The following is a 15,842-nucleotide window of genomic DNA, read 5'->3' as shown; positions in this document are numbered from 1 at the left end:
TTCGTAAATCAGGGTGGAAAATAAGTATTTGGTCAATAACAAAAATACAACTCAATACTTTGTAACATAACCGTTGTTGGCAATAACAGAGGTCAAACGTTTACTATAGGTCTTTACCAGGTTTGCACACACAGTAGCTGGTATTTTGGCCCATTCCTCCATGCAGATCTTCTCGAGAGCAGTGATGTTTTGGGGCTGTCGCCGAGCAACACGGACTTTCAACTCCCGCCACAGATTTTCTATGGGGTTGAGGTCTGGAGACTGGCTAGGCCACTCCAGGACTTCCAAATGCTTCTTACGGAGCCACTCCTTTGTTGCCCGGGCGGTGTGTTTTGGATCATTGTCACGTTGGAAGACCCAGCCTCGTTTCATCTTCAAAGTTCTCACTGATGGAAGGAGGTTTTGGCTCAAAATCTCACGATACATGGCCCCATTCATTCTGTCCTTAACACGGATCAGTCGTCCTGTCCCCTTGGCAGAAAAACAGCCCCATAGCATGATGTTTCCACCCCCATGCTTCACAGTAGGTATGGTGTTCTTGGGATGCTACTCAGTATTCTTCTTCCTCCAAACACGACGAGTTGAGTTTATACCAAAAAGTTCTACTTTGGTTTCATCTGACCACATGACATTCTCCCAATCCTCTGCTGTATCATCCATGTGCTCTCTGGCAAACTTCAGACGGGCCTGGACATGCACTGGCTTCAGCAGCGGAACACGTCTGGCACTGCGGGATTTGATTCCCTGCCGTTGTAGTGTGTTACTGATGGTGACCTTTGTTACTTTGGTCCCAGCTCTCTGCAGGTCATTCACCAGGTCCCCCCGTGTGGTTCTGGGATCTTTGCTCACCGTTCTCATGATCATTTTGACCCCACGGGATGAGATCTTGCGTGGAGCCCCAGATCGAGGGAGCTTATCAGTGGTCTTGTATGTCTTCCATTTTCTGATGATTGCTCCCACAGTTGATTTTTTCACACCAAGCTGCTTGCCTATTGTAGATTCACTCTTCCCAGTCTGGTGCAGGTCTACAATACTTTTCCTGGTGTCCTTCGAAAGCTCTTTGGTCTTGGCCATGGCAGAGTTTGGAGTCTGACTGTTTGAGGCTGTGGACAGGTGTCTTTTATACAGATGATGAGTTCAAACAGGTGCCATTCATACAGGTAACGAGTGGGGGACAGAAAAGCTTCTTACAGAAGACGTTACAGGTCTGTGAGAGCCAGAGATTTTCCTTGTTTGAGGTGACCAAATACTTATTTTCCACCCTGATTTACCAATAAATTCTTTACAAATCCTACCATGTGAATTCATGGATTTTTTTTTCACATTCTGTCTCTCACAGTTGAAGTGTACCTCTGGTGCAAATTACTGACCTCTGTCATCATTTTAAGTGGGGGAACTTGCACAATCGGTGGCTGACTAAATACTTTTTTGCCCCACTGTAAATCCCTCGTTTTGCACAGTGTTGATGGGAGCCATATCTTTGGTCAGGTGATAAGTAATAGCCTCCGTAATTTCTTTGTGCCTGCGGGAGTTCGACGGGTATAGGGAGGCGCTGTATAAGGTTCCCGTTATTGATGTTTGGGTGGTTGACCGGAACGGATTTTCTCCTGTCACTTTCTCGTCATCCCTGACGTGCTCTCCGTTGTTTTTTCCCTGCTAATTTTAGCATCACACGGCACAGCTTCTGTATTACATCCCAGATCAAAATGCGGTACAATCGTCGTCATCGTCTTTTTTTTTTTTTTCTTTTTTTTTTAAAATCGTTGTCATTTGGAAATGAGATCGCACATAAGTATGAATTGAGATCGCGATTTTCTAACAATTAATCGTGCAGCCCTAGATACGTAGCTGGAGGAATTCATTAAGGGTGTTTATTTATTTCATTAAATAAATTAAAATACCATGGGAATATGAACAGTAGAGGTCATAGTAGCTGAATAAACTTACATTAAATCATCTCAACCAAAAATAAATAAAACCCAACACTATGCTTGATAAATCTACCTCCTAACTGAAAACAAGCTGGAAAAAAATTAGTGCAACCGTTCTGCAAACAGTTGCAGTCCGACTTGCACCAACTGCCATCACTCTCAAAGACATTAAAGATTTGCAAATAAATGTTATAAATGCAGACAGATACACTCATGCGGTGTGATGACATTGTTAATGAGCACAACTCAACTGGCTGTACTCTGGTTATATTCCAGCAAAACTGTTTATGTAGACAACAACAGCTATGTGCTTTTCTTACAGTTAATTGCTGTATTATCAGAAACGGATTGCATGCAATTGCCAACCTGACCCTATTCAATCCCAACCTGACAGGAGACTGACTCTGTCTTATGGCAACATTGATGACAGGCTTTAGTGACAGTATTGGTGTGCTTGACAATCTCATAAATGACATAACTGAAGTGAGATAGCTTTATCTTTCTGGATAAAACAGATACTGATTAAGTTCAACTTTGAGGACATAATTTATTATGAGTTAAGTACTGTGAAAATATCCTATTGTAGGGTGTCTGGTGATTCCATTCTCTAAAATGTACCATGTTTGTGAAGGCTAAGCGCTTATGCCAGGGATGGTGAACTCAAGGCATCAAGGGCCGGTGTCCTGAAGATTTTAGATGTGTCCTTGATCCAACACAGCTTATTTATAAGGCTAAATTACGTCCTCAACATATCTTGAAGTTCTCCAGAAGCCTGGTAATGAACTAATCGTTTGAATCAGGTGTATTGATCCAGGGTGATATCTAAAAACTGGAGGACACTGGCCCTTGTGGCCTGGAGTTCCCCTACCCAGGCTTATGCAAATAAAAGCTACTATAGCCGATAGCAACAGTAGATAGAGGAGAAAATGGGCATTTAACTTGTGCGTGCTTATTAGGACTTATCTGAGGTACCATATTTAGAGTAGAGAACTGGTGAGGACAAGATATCTGAGACGGAAATGGAGGGCAGTAGTCGGAGAGTAGGACTGTCTGGATAATCAGCAGAATGAAATTTTCCATTTGGCTCGAGTGCTCAACATACATAAAAGAATGAACATATATTAGTGGTTCACTCTTTCATACACTCAAAAGAGCTATGGAAGCTGTCCTATTACAGACAACGTGATCCTCTGGTCATAATGTTGCATGTGTGTTTTATGTAGGATATTTTTCTTCATATATATATGGCCCAAATGGATTCTTTTAAGTTGTTATGTTTGATAATCTCAACATTGTCTTTAGTATACGCACAGAAAACATGCTATTGTTACCTTCACTTCCACACATTTGTACAAAATCAGTAAACTTTATATAGTTTTTACATTTATATTAAACAGCTGCTCGTGGGTGATCGTCTATGGATGCTCCAGAAAGTATTCCCAAACCACCTTTAAGGTGGAGATAATTCCAAGAAAACAATCATAAGAGTTTCTATTGTCAAGAGATTTGTTTTTACTATTTATTTTTTTTCATCATCCAAATTTAGGGTGGAAATGCATACAGTGTGTAAACAGTGACTGGTTGTTTTGATGGGAACATCAGGACAAAGTCATGGGGCTAAGACAAACATTGTGTAGTTTAGCTGTACACATACTTTGCACTATAGTAATGTACAGTTTCCAAAAATGAGAGCAGAACCAGGTGTGTTCATGCCACATAAGAGAAGAAAAAAGAAAAGAAAAATCACCTCCTCTGTCTTTTTTCTAACCACTTTTCCTCCTAAAATATCATGAGGTCAAAGAAAGGTGTGAAGCAGAACTGAAAAGGCCTTAGGGAAAGTAAAATGCAGTGTGCTCACAATCTGACCACACTTACACTAGACTCCTTAAAACATCATGCTGGTTGTTTTCCATGTTTAAACTACAATTTACAGAAGACAGACTACACATCGAGCTTCTTACGTCACACCGGCGTCCTCTTACCGTGTTGTTTCATGCAGGTCATGCAAACAAGAACAACTGGGGAAACATACCTCAAAGTCAAGTTTTTAGGAGAAAAAGGAACATATTGAGTCAGTGCTCAACAACAGTGTTTAGAGCAAAGCCTGAATTAACTCTGTTATTAACACTGTCATTTTTGATGAAAGGAAGCAGAACGTACCGGAACTTTTCGGTTCAATTCAGTTTATATAGCACAAACTTACTGCAACAGTCGCCTCAAGATGCTTTATACTGTAAAGACTAGGGGTGGGGGAAAAAATCGATACTGCGTAGTATTGCGATATTTTGTTTGCTAATAATGTATCGATACAGGGACAGCAGACATCGATATTTTGTTCCAAAAACTTCCAGTCCACCAGATGGTGCGGTTGAGCTTTTTCTCTAGTGAGGTCAGCAGAGGTTAGGTCAGCACATGGGAAAATTGATCAAACAAAGATGGAGGAAGAAAAAGAGATCAGGAAAGCGCCATCTGCGTTTAAATCAAACGTCTGGACGTACTTTGGATTTTTTAACAAGGATGGAACAAATGAGATGGATATGACACACGGGATTTGCAAGGTGTGTCGTATGAAAATAAAGTACTCTGGGAATACTACGAACATGAGGGCCCATCTTACACGGCACCATCCAAAAATAGCATTAACCGCGGACGGGAAAGCTAGCTCTAAATCAGCTCCACTGAAAAATCAACCAACGCTGGACACTCTTAGCTTAGCAAAGCTATCTCCCAATTCAGAGCGAGCTAAGAAAATAACACAATCTATCACGTACTTCATCTGCAAAGACCTGCGTCCTTACAACATTGTGGAAAACGAGGGCTTTTCTTACATGATCAAGACGCTGGAACCCAGGTATGTGATACCATTACGACGTTTTTTCGCAGACACAGCCGTACCCAATCTCTACATGTGAAGCATAAAGTTGAGGAAAGTTTGAGCACAGCAGAAAGGGTTGCATTAACTTGCGACGCATGGACCTCGCGGGCTGTGGATTCATATGTGACTATAACAGCTCATCATCTCACAGCGGACTGGCAACTGCTGTCTTACGTTCTCCAAACTCGAACATTACATGAAAGTCACACCGGAGCGAACATTGCAAATCTCCTGCAAAATACACCACAGGAATGGGGGATTGCCGACAAAAATCTGGTGGTTGTCACCGACAATGCTTCTAATATTACAATTGCCACTCAGCTAGCGGGATACCTGCATGTGAAGTGTTTCGCCCATACACTCAATCTGGCATCACAACGAGCCTTAAACCTGCCTGCAGTAGCCAGGGTCTTGGGGAGAGTGCGGCGCATAACTGGGTTTTTCAATAGAAGCACAGTGGCAAACCACGCTCTGGAGCAAAAACAGAAAATGTTACAGCTCCCGACTCACAAGCTCAAGACCGACGTCTGCACGAGATGGAACAGTGCTTATGACATGCTCCAGCGTTTCCTTGAACAACAACCTGCGATTTGTGCAGCGCTGCTGTCTCCCGAAGTCAGAAAGAGTAGCACAGATATCTTTACTCTAAACGAGACGGATATTGGGAACACTGAAGAAATTGTCCGGGCCTTGAAGTCAATGCAAGTCGTGACTACTGTGATGTCTGAGGAAAAGAATCCTACTCTGTCTCTCGTAGCACCGCTGCTAGCACAGCTGTTGCACGACACCCAAGACAACATTGGTGACACAGCACTGGTCAGAAACATCAAGCAAAGTATCAGTCAAGATCTTAAGAAGAGATATGCCAGCACAGTCGAGAGGAACACCCTCTACACAGCATCAGCTCTCGACCCACGCTTTAAAACCCTGCCGTTCCTGTCACTGGAGGAAAGACAGGAAACCTATGCCAGAGTGGTTGCTGAGGCTATAACCCTTCAGGTAAGCAAACATTCTGGTGTTATAATTTAAATAACTTACTTACAATATTAGTAGATCTGTGATTTTTTTGTCATATTGGTAATATTCTATTTAGCAATTAAATACATTAATTATAATTTGCTAACATATTACTGCATACTAAAAGATATGAAATATTTATTTTCTCTCTCTCTCTGTATGTGTGTGGGTTTTCTACAGGAAGAAAAGAGGCAGCAGCCCATCTGTGAGCCAGAAGCCCATGAACATCATGAGAAACCTGACGAGACTGAACAAAATCCCAGACCCCCTCTCATACCAGCCAAGATGAGGAAGTCTTGTGGGTTAACAGACTTGCTTGGTCAGACTTATGGTGATGTTGGAGCCCCACCAAAATCATTATCTGCCACAGCTGAGGAGGAGGTGAAAAGATACCAGGAGGTCACATCACTGGCACTCACAGAAGACCCACTAAGCTGGTGGAAATCCTGGCCAAGAGATACCTTTGTATCCCAGGTACTAGTGTCTCGGCTGAAAGAGTCTTCTCAACCGCTGGAGACATCGTCACAGCAAAACGGAGCACTCTCACTTCAGAGCATGTTGATCAGCTCCTTTTTCTGAGCAAGAATGCTGACATTGCTTCACTGTCCAAATGTGTTTAACTTTTTAGGGCAGCAACAAACAGGACAGTTTACTTATTTTAATTTAAGAAATGTTTTATTTTATTTAAATTTAAAACTTTTTTATTTAATGTAAAATTATATTTTGTTTTAAGCTATAATTGTACCAGATAGTTACGTTCAGTTAAGTTGGTTACTAGACTGTTATACAAACCGTTCACTTTGTCAGCAATAAAACTGACTGACATGAGAGAAAGACTGAGTGTGAGACTTTATTATTAGATACAATGAATATTGATAAAGTTTACCTTTATGGACAAAATCTGCAGTAGAAAAAATATGTGATAAATCACAAAATATCGTATTGCAATACCCAGAATATTGCAAAAATATATTAAAAAAAAATCGCAATAATATCGTATCGTGAGTTAAGTATTGTGATAATATCGTATCGTGGGGTGTATGGTGATTCCCACCTCTAGTAAAGACCCTACAATAACAGAAAAAAAAACCCAACAATCAGCAAGCATGTGGCAAAAGTGGGAAGACAAAAGTCCCTTTTATTAGGAAAAAACATCCAAGAGAACCAGGCGTGTGGATGAGCAGCAATAGGCCACGATGGAGTCAGGTATTTGCAGCAGTATAGCCTATAGTTCATTTACTCTGGTTCAAATCAGTTGATGAGTTTGTAAACTTTTAACTTTCCCCTGTTGTTTGGTTTGTTTTCACAAAGAGAACAATTCCAGCTCCAACAAACCCAAAACATGTTACCACAAACCACGTGAGAACACTGAGTCCGATCATTGGATTGGAGAACACGGGAGAATTTATGTTCATTTAATGGCTAGCTGTTAGCCCATTTAGACCTTCATACATCCATAGTACCTTGCAGCATCCCAGAATACAAAGCATACAAGGCTACAGGGAAGTTTTTTAGCTCAAACTTACAACATACACATGGTAGTTGGTTCGGATCGAGGTCAGATCACATGACACTACAAGCGAATCGCAGTGGAATTCATTTGGAACCATTATTGTAGGATCTATATAAAGCACCTTGAGGCGACTGTTGTTGTGATTTCGCGCTATATAAATAAAACTGAATTGAATTTGGAACCACACCAAGACCGCCTCTTCCAAAGCATCTCAGTGTGGATGTTTTGGTGTGTACCAGAGTCCAATTACTGTGTTCACATCTGCACAAATGAACCACACCACGCAGGAAGAAGTTTGACTTAAACGGACTAAAAACTACAGGTGTGAAATAATTCGGAGTCCCAGTCCTGTAGATCTCAAATTGCCTCTAGCAATGATTAAAACAAAAGTTCCCCTGATTGTCCTTCAGCCTCAATGGAAGTCGAGTTTAACCAGAACTGCCTTACTTCTAAATCGGGATTATACTTTACGCATTTGCAAGTCTGCTAGAGTTTGCTCAGGTCCAAGTAACATAGATTTCCCCATCCATTAGAGTACAATCTAGGCCTTAAACATACTTAAGACATGTGCTTACTCTGTAATATTTTGTTTAGTGCTCCTTTATCGTGTTTGCTGGTTTTGAGCCGCTAATCTGTGCTGCTCCTGGTAGAATGCAGATTATTGTTGAAATGAACTGGTTGCATCCTGCTGTATAAATTAGAGCACTTATCACACTGTGATTGCAGCATCACGCTAACTTGCCCCATAGCCAATAAAATGAAAAAATCTTACCATCTTTATACAGTACGTGCACCGCTTATCCAATTCATTATTTAGGATTTCTATGACCAAAATAAAATTCCCATTCTCAATCATTTATCTCAATTATTCTCAAATTAATTTATGAAAACTCTAAAGGCTGGCAATACGACAGACATCTTTAAACATACCTCAATCATATTCTTGATTTATCAAACTTGTATAAATCTAGAATAACTTGACAAGAAGCAGATGTTACTACAGCCCTGTAATATTCAGAGATCAACTCTGCATTTAACAGGCTGTGATGAAAAATTCAGAACACATCAACAGATTAGACTGTTAGTAAAATCTGACTATTTTGCTTGTGCTGTGCCAAAATCACTGCAAATGGACATTACATGCACTGGACATTTTGTCCTCATATATTGTGTCACATAATGTCATGATACGTTGTGTGGCAGGCAGGAGAAGGACCCAAGATGCAGATTCACAGACACGGGGATAAACTCAAAAACACAGCTTTATTGCTGGCCACGAGAAGCAATACAAAATAAACTAAAACTGGGAAAACTAAAGCATGAGATGTACAAGGAACCGAACCACGGGGAGAATAACACACAACATGAGGGAGAACGCGACGCCGAACAGAGGGAGACTCAGACAGAAATACACAGAGGGTAAACGAGGAAAGTGGGCACACACGGGGAACACAGGTGATACTGATAATCATAACGAGACAGGGCGGGGTGAACTGAACATGACATGTACAGGCACAGAGGTTCAGACAGGAGGAGAGAGAGCACGGGGAAAACACAGACATAACGGGCTGGGGAAACATGGAATAAAACATAAGGAGAGACGAGGGCTCACAGATACACAGAGGGGCACACAGGGGGTAAAAGCCATGAAGGGAAAACACTTAGGGAACAACACAACAGGGCAACTCAGAAAACATGGCCTAAATAAGGAACGAAATACAAAAATACAAGGAACTAAGAATACTGGGCCCACATGGCCCAGGACCATGACATCACCCCCCCCTAAAGGGCTGGCTCCCGACAGCCCAAACCCGAGAAACAAAAACAAAAACAGAAAACAACCCACCCAGGGCGGGAGGCGGGGGACCAGGACGGAGGGACCAGAACGGGAAACAAAACAAACAACAGAAAACACAGGAGCACATGACCATAGTCCAAATAAAGTTCAGGGGGCCGACCCAGAGCCCACAGGCACAAGAGTTCACGGGTCACACGGTCGGGGGGGGCCGACCAGGCGGGTGGCACAGGTGACAGAGCCGGTCCGGAGGCCGGCCGCGCGGAAGGCAGCGGCGGCGGCGAAGGAGACGACGGAGCAGTTCAGGGGGCCGACCGCGCGGAAGGCAGCGGCGGCGGCGAAGGAGACGACGACAGAGCAGTTCAGGGGGCCGGCCGCGCGGAAGGCAGCGGCGGCGGCGAAGGAGACGACGACGGAGCAGTTCAGGGGGCCGGCCGCGCGGAAGGCAGCGGAAGGCAGCGGCGGCGGCGAAGGAGACGACGGAGCAGTTCAGGGGGCCGACCGCGCGGAAGGCAGCGGCGGCGGCGAAGGAGACGACGACGGAGCAGTTCAGGGGGCCGGCCGCGCGGAAGGCAGCGGCGGCGGCGAAGGAGACGACGACGGAGCAGTTCAGGGGGCCGGCCGCGCGGAAGGCAGCGGAAGGCAGCGGAAGGCAGCGGCGGCGGCGAAGGAGACGACGACGGAGCAGTTCAGGGGGCCGACCGCGCGGAAGGCAGCAGCGGCGGCGAAGGAGACGACGACGGAGCAGTTCAGGGGGCCGACCGCGCGGAAGGCAGTGGCGGCTCTCCAGTCTCAGGCGTGCTGGCCATGGCCCGGTGGGCACAGGACCAGACGAAGCACAGGCTGAGGCTGGACCAGACGAAGCACAGGCTGAAGACTCAGAGGCTGGACCAGACGAAGCACAGGCTGAAGACTCTGAGGCTGGACCAGACGAAGCACAGGCTGAAGACTCTGAGGCTGGACCAGACGAAGCACAGGCTGAAGACTCTGAGGCTGGACCAGACGAAGCACAGGCTGAAGACTCTGAGGCTGGACCAGACGAAGCACAGGCTGAAGACTCTGAGGCTGGACCAGACGAGGACGAAGACTCTGAGGCTGAAGCCGGAGCCGGACCAGGTGGAGCAGGAGCAGCTGATGCAGAGGCCGGACCGGGCGAGGATGAAGGCTCTGAGGCTGCGGCTGACGAAGCACGGGCTGGAGCTGCGGCTGACGAAGCACGGGCTGGAGCTGCGGCTGACGAAGCACGGGCTGGAGCTGCGGCTGACGAAGCACGGGCTGGAGCTGGACTAGGAGGAGCAGAAGCAGAAGGTGGCTGGATGGGCTCCTCGGGCCCTCCAGCTGAGGTGGCATGGTGCTGGACGGGCGGCTCGGGCCCCCCAGCAGACGTGGCATGAGGCTGGTGCGGTTCTCCTGAACCCCCAGCTGACGAGGAAGGTTGCTGAACGGGCCCCTCGGACCCTCCAGCGGAGACAGGAGGCTGAACGGGCCCCTCGGACCCTCCAGCGGAGACAGGAGGCTGAACGGGCCCCTCGGACCCTCCAGCTGACGAGGTAGATGGCGGCGTGGGAGCCGCGGAGTCCTGGATGAGCTCATCCGAGCTCCCAGCAGGAGCTGATGCAGAGCCAGAGAGATTTGAGACCCCTGGCTGAATGTTAAGCTGACCAGCGGACCGTACTGCTATCGGGGACTGGGCTACTGGAGACGCGGGGAGCTGAGCTACTGGGGCCTGCGCTACAGGCGGCACTGGAGCTACTGGGGCCTGCGCTGCAGGCGGCACTGGAGCTACTGGGGCCTGCGCTGCAGGCGGCACTGGAGCTACTGGGGCCTGCGCTGCAGGCGGCACTGGAGCTACTGGGGCCTGCGCTGCAGGCGGCACTGGAGCTACTGGGGCCTGCGCTGCAGGCGGCACTGGAGCTACTGGGGCCTGCGCTACAGGCGGCACTGGAGCTACTGGGGCCTGAACTGAAAGGGACACGGGGGACACTGGAAACTGAACTGAGGGGGACACTGGAAACTGAACTGAGGGGGACACTGGAAACTGAACTGAGGGGGACACTGGAAACTGAACTGAGGGGGACACTGGAAACTGGACTGAGGGTGGCTGCGAGGGAGCTAACTGAGCTGTGAAGGGCTGCGAGGGAGCTGACTGAGCTGTGAAGGGCTGCGAGGGAGCTGACTGAGCTGTGAAGGGCTGCGAGGGAGCTGACTGAGCTGTGAAGGGCTGCGAGGGAGCTGACTGAGCTGTGAAGGGCTGAGAGGGAGCTGACTGAGCTGTGAAGGGCTGAGAGGGAGCTGACTGAGCTGTGAAGGGCTGAGAGGGAGCTGACTGAGCTGTGAAGGGCTGAGAGGGAGCTGACTGAGCTGTGAAGGGCTGCGAGGGAGCTGACTGAGCTGTGAAGGGCTGCGAGGGAGCTAACTGAGCTGTGAAGGGCTGCGAGGGAGCTAACTGAGTTGTGAGGGGCTGCGAGGGAGCTGACTGAGCTGGCCTGGGAGGAGAAACACGAGCAGGAAAAGGAGCAGGCTCAGAAAAAAACTGTCCGAGAAATGGCAGGCTCAGGGTCGACAAAAATGAACCCGCCGTCCACTTCATGTTTTGTAGTTTTAGCATTGTCCGGTTTATGGCGGCGGGCGCGCCGCCTCCTTCGAGCAGAGGAAGCTGGCGCGATGGGCGCTGATGGCGCCAACACAGAGGGTGACGTAGTGGTGAGTTCCCCGTCGTCCGCCCCCATCCTTGCCAGAAATGAGACAGGCGAAAAATAGCCTAAGCGGATCGGAGACGGCGAGCGGCTGGTAGGCTGTGCAGCAGGTGAGAGGTCCTCCTCCGGGATGAGCCAGGGTTTCCGCCGGAGCTCGTCCTCCCGATAAGCCCATAACACCTGCTGCCGCTCTTCCTCGCCAAAGTCTATGGCTTCCGTTGTCTCCGTGCGCCACGCCGTGCGGCCAGACCGCGGTGAAGACGCGGAAGCCGGCGGGGTGCGGGCGGAAGGTGTGTCTGTGGCGAGCCTCACCGTTCCAACTCTGACCGCTACTGGCTCATGAGACAGCGGGGAAACGGCGCAACGGCACGGCTCTGGTGAAGGTGCACGCCCACCGGGCCGCTGCTCCTGCGGACGGAGTTGGAGGGTGGAGACGAGAAAGTCGCTGACGAGGGGGTGCAGCGTCTCCCATAACCAGGGGAACACAGATACGCACACCCCTACTTGGCGGGCGAACTCCTCTCGTTCCTCCTCACTGGAACAGTGCAGCCACTTGTCGCATAGAGACTCCACTGTCCGGACGATCCCCCTCCTCTGTGTCGCTGGGTCCGACATGTTCGCGTCGTCCTGGAGGTCCGCGGAGGGGTTGTGAACTGCTGGGTCCATGTTGCGGTCGCGTTCTTCTGTCATGATACGTTGTGTGGCAGGCAGGAGAAGGACCCAAGATGCAGATTCACAGACACGGGGATAAACTCAAAAACACAGCTTTATTGCTGGCCACGAGAAGCAATACAAAATAAACTAAAACTGGGAAAACTAAAGCATTAGATGTACAAGGAACCGAACCACGGGGAGAATAACACACAACATGAGGGAGAACGCGACGCCGAACAGAGGGAGACTCAGACAGAAATACACAGAGGGTAAACGAGGAAAGTGGGCACACACGGGGAACACAGGTGATACTGATAATCATAACGAGACAGGGCGGGGTGAACTGAACATGACATGTACAGGCACAGAGGTTCAGACAGGAGGAGAGAGAGCACGGGGAAAACACAGACATAACGGGCTGGGGAAACATGAAACAACCACAAAGGGAGACGAGGGCTCATAAATACATAGAGGGCACACAGGGGGGAGAGAGAGCACGGGGAGAACTTAGACATAAAGGGCAGGGGAAACATGGAATAAAACATAAGGAGAGACGAGGGCTCACAGATACACAGAGGGGCACACAGGGGGTAAAAGCCATGAAGGGAAAACACTTAGGGAACAACACAACAGGGCAACTCAGAAAACATGGCCTAAATAAGGAACGAAATACAAAAATACAAGGAACTAAGAATACTGGGCCCACATGGCCCAGGACCATGACACATAATATCTAAAAGATTTTACAGCTATGGTGCATGTCTTAGCAGCTTAAGATACAACTATTCCAACCGCATCACTCAGTCATTACAATGTACTTGTTTGAGAGTCTCTTTAAAGCATATTATATGTGCTGCTTCCAGTGCGGCTAGCAGGTAGTATGCAAGTATGGCAAATTAAAGAGTTAACAATATAATTAGAGACAAAAATACAGACTGCCACGTACAGCTTTAAAAAGAACCAGACCTGCTTGGAAATAAACAGGAAACACATGTCTGGGACAGATGGGCAAGCAGACCAACGGACAGAGGCAGTAACCCCAGGCATTTGGTATAATCACCTGTTTAGCTTGAACAAAACAGAAGTAAGGCTGGATTTTACCATAGCAGCTTTGAAAGCAAGTGATTTAAGACTGGGTCCAAACACCCACCACTTGCACTTCTACTACTATTACTACTGGAGCCATGAGCTACATCCCACATCCACCCTGTTACTTAATTACAAGGTGGGGCTTTGTCCCAAATCTGATAACCCAACTTAGCATAACGAAAACTGAGGTTTGCATTTCACTACAAAGCCACACCGCTCAACTCCCACAGAATACTTGACTACATACGCTCACTCAGAGTCCCACTCCACCCACTCCCACAGAGCCTGAGCTCATTCCCTTCTGGAACGCTGTGTTCTGTTCAATACTGTATAACCTGTTCAGCAGGGAAAGTTACATACATGTACCTGTGATTTATTCATCTAAGTTAAGACCTTTTCAGCATGATACAAGGTAACCTGAAGCTCATAACAGATCCTAAAATCTACCTAATTTGCTTGTTCCAGATGACATTTTAATTTAAAAAAAATATCGTCACTGAAAAATAAACTCTACAGTAAGACAGATGTTTTCGAAAACTATGACAAACTGGCTACAGGACTCAGTATATAGCCACAATCACATCACCAATTATTTTTGGAGTCTGCGATCTGAATACAGGGAGTGCAGAATTATTAGGCAAATGAGTATTTTGTCCACATCATCCTCTTCATGCATGTTGTCTTACTCCAAGCTGTATAGGCTCGAAAGCCTACTACCAATTAAGCATATTAGGTGATGTGCATCTCTGTAATGAGAAGGGGTGTGGTCTAATGACATCAACACCCTATATCAGGTGTGCATAATTATTAGGCAACGTCCTTTCCTTTGGCAAAATGGGTCAAAAGAAGGACTTGACAGGCTCAGAAAATTCAAAAATAGTGAGATATCTTGCAGAGGGATGCAGCAGTCTCAAAATTGCAAAGCTTCTGAAGCGTGATCATCGAACAATCAAGCGTTTCATTCAAAATAGTCAACAGGGTCGCAAGAAGCGTGTGGAAAAACCAAGGCGCAAAATAACTGCCCATGAACTGAGAAAAGTCAAGCGGGCAGCTGCCAAGATGCCACTTGCCACCAGTTTGGCCATATTTCAGAGCTGCAACATCACTGGAGTGCCCAAAAGCACAAGGTGTGCAATACTCAGAGACATGGCCAAGGTAAGAAAGGCTGAAAGACGACCACCACTGAACAAGACACACAAGCTGAAACGTCAAGACTGGGCCAAGAAATATCTCAAGACTGGTTTTTCTAAGGTTTTATGGACTGATGAAATGAGAGTGAGTCTTGATGGGCCAGATGGATGGGCCCATGGCTGGATTGGTAAAGGGCAGAGAGCTCCAGTCCGACTCAGACGCCAGCAAGGTGGAGGTGGAGTACTGGTTTGGGCTGGTATCATCAAAGATGAGCTTGTGGGGCCTTTTCAGGTTGAGGATGGAGTCAAGCTCAACTCCCAGTCCTACTGCCAGTTTCTGGAAGACACCTTCTTCAAGCAGTGGTACAGGAAGAAGTCTGCATCCTTCAAGAAAAACATGATTTTCATGCAGGACAATGCTCCATCACACGCGTCCAAGTACTCCACAGCGTGGCTGGCAAGAAAGGGTATAAAAGAAGAAAAACTAATGACATGGCCACCTTGTTCACCTGATCTGGACCCCATTGAGAACCTGTGGTCCATCATCAAATGTGAGATTTACAAGGAGGGAAAACAGTACACCTCTCTGAACAGTGTCTGGGAGGCTGTGGTTGCTGCTGCACGCAATGTTGATGGTGAACAGATCAAAACACTGACAGAATCCATGGATGGCAGGCTTTTGAGTGTCCTTGCAAAGAAAGGTGGCTATATTGGTCGCTGATTTGTTTTTGTTTTGTTTTTGAATGTCAGAAATGTATATTTGTGAATGTGGAGATGTTATATTGGTTTCACTGGTAAAAATAAATAATTGAAATGGGTATATATTTGTTTTTTGTTAAGTTGCCTAATAATTATGCACAGTAATAGTCACCTGCACACACAGATATCCCCCTAAAATAGCTAAAACTAAAAACAAACTAAAAACTACTTCCAAAAACATTCAGCTTTGATATTAATGAGTTTTTTGGGTTCATTGAGAACATGGTTGTTGTTCAATAATAAAATTATTCCTCAAAAATACAACTTGCCTAATAATTCTGCACTCCCTGTAAAGGTATTTACACACCAAACAAAAAACAATTGGAAAATTCAGTCATTTAACTTGTATATACACACCGAACATGCTACATTTTTGCGAAAAA

At 46.7% G+C, this 15,842-nt stretch overlaps 2 protein-coding genes across 7 annotated transcripts in view; one reads left to right on the top strand and one right to left on the bottom strand.

The window, feature by feature from the left end:
• The window catches only part of slc12a7b (solute carrier family 12 member 7b), an 82,181-nt gene that overhangs the window by 42,663 nt on the left and 23,676 nt on the right, over positions 1–15,842 (bottom strand). The gene's annotated exons all lie outside the window — the stretch shown is intronic.
• Positions 4,532–6,648, top strand: LOC146701196 (E3 SUMO-protein ligase ZBED1-like). Its single transcript, XM_085469254.1, has 4 exons — positions 4,532–4,782; positions 5,010–5,805; positions 6,004–6,142; positions 6,298–6,648. Exons 1-4 carry the CDS (start codon positions 4,532–4,534, stop codon positions 6,441–6,443), a joined length of 1,332 nt encoding a protein of 443 aa, XP_085325380.1. The 3' UTR covers positions 6,444–6,648.

Source organism: Copadichromis virginalis, linkage group LG9, assembly GCF_057382275.1.
Source record: "Copadichromis virginalis isolate Kocher_CV1m ecotype Utaka linkage group LG9, C_Virginalis_male_GT1.1, whole genome shotgun sequence".
In the NCBI taxonomy this organism is placed as follows: Eukaryota; Metazoa; Chordata; class Actinopteri; order Cichliformes; family Cichlidae; genus Copadichromis; species Copadichromis virginalis.
Note: the sequence above shows the minus strand (reverse complement) of the source record. Positions and strands in the feature narration are given on the sequence as shown.

Excerpts from the sequence above, each read along its gene's own strand:
- LOC146701196 (XM_085469254.1), top strand. The coding sequence starts at position 4,532 with ATGAGGGCCCATCTTACACGGCACCATCCAAAAATAGCATTAACCGCG. Across the intron at positions 4,783-5,009 it reads ATCAAGACGCTGGAACCCAG|TCACACCGGAGCGAACATTG; the intron begins GTATGTGATACC and ends ATTACATGAAAG. Across the intron at positions 6,143-6,297 it reads TGGGTTAACAGACTTGCTTG|GTACTAGTGTCTCGGCTGAA; the intron begins GTCAGACTTATG and ends TTTGTATCCCAG.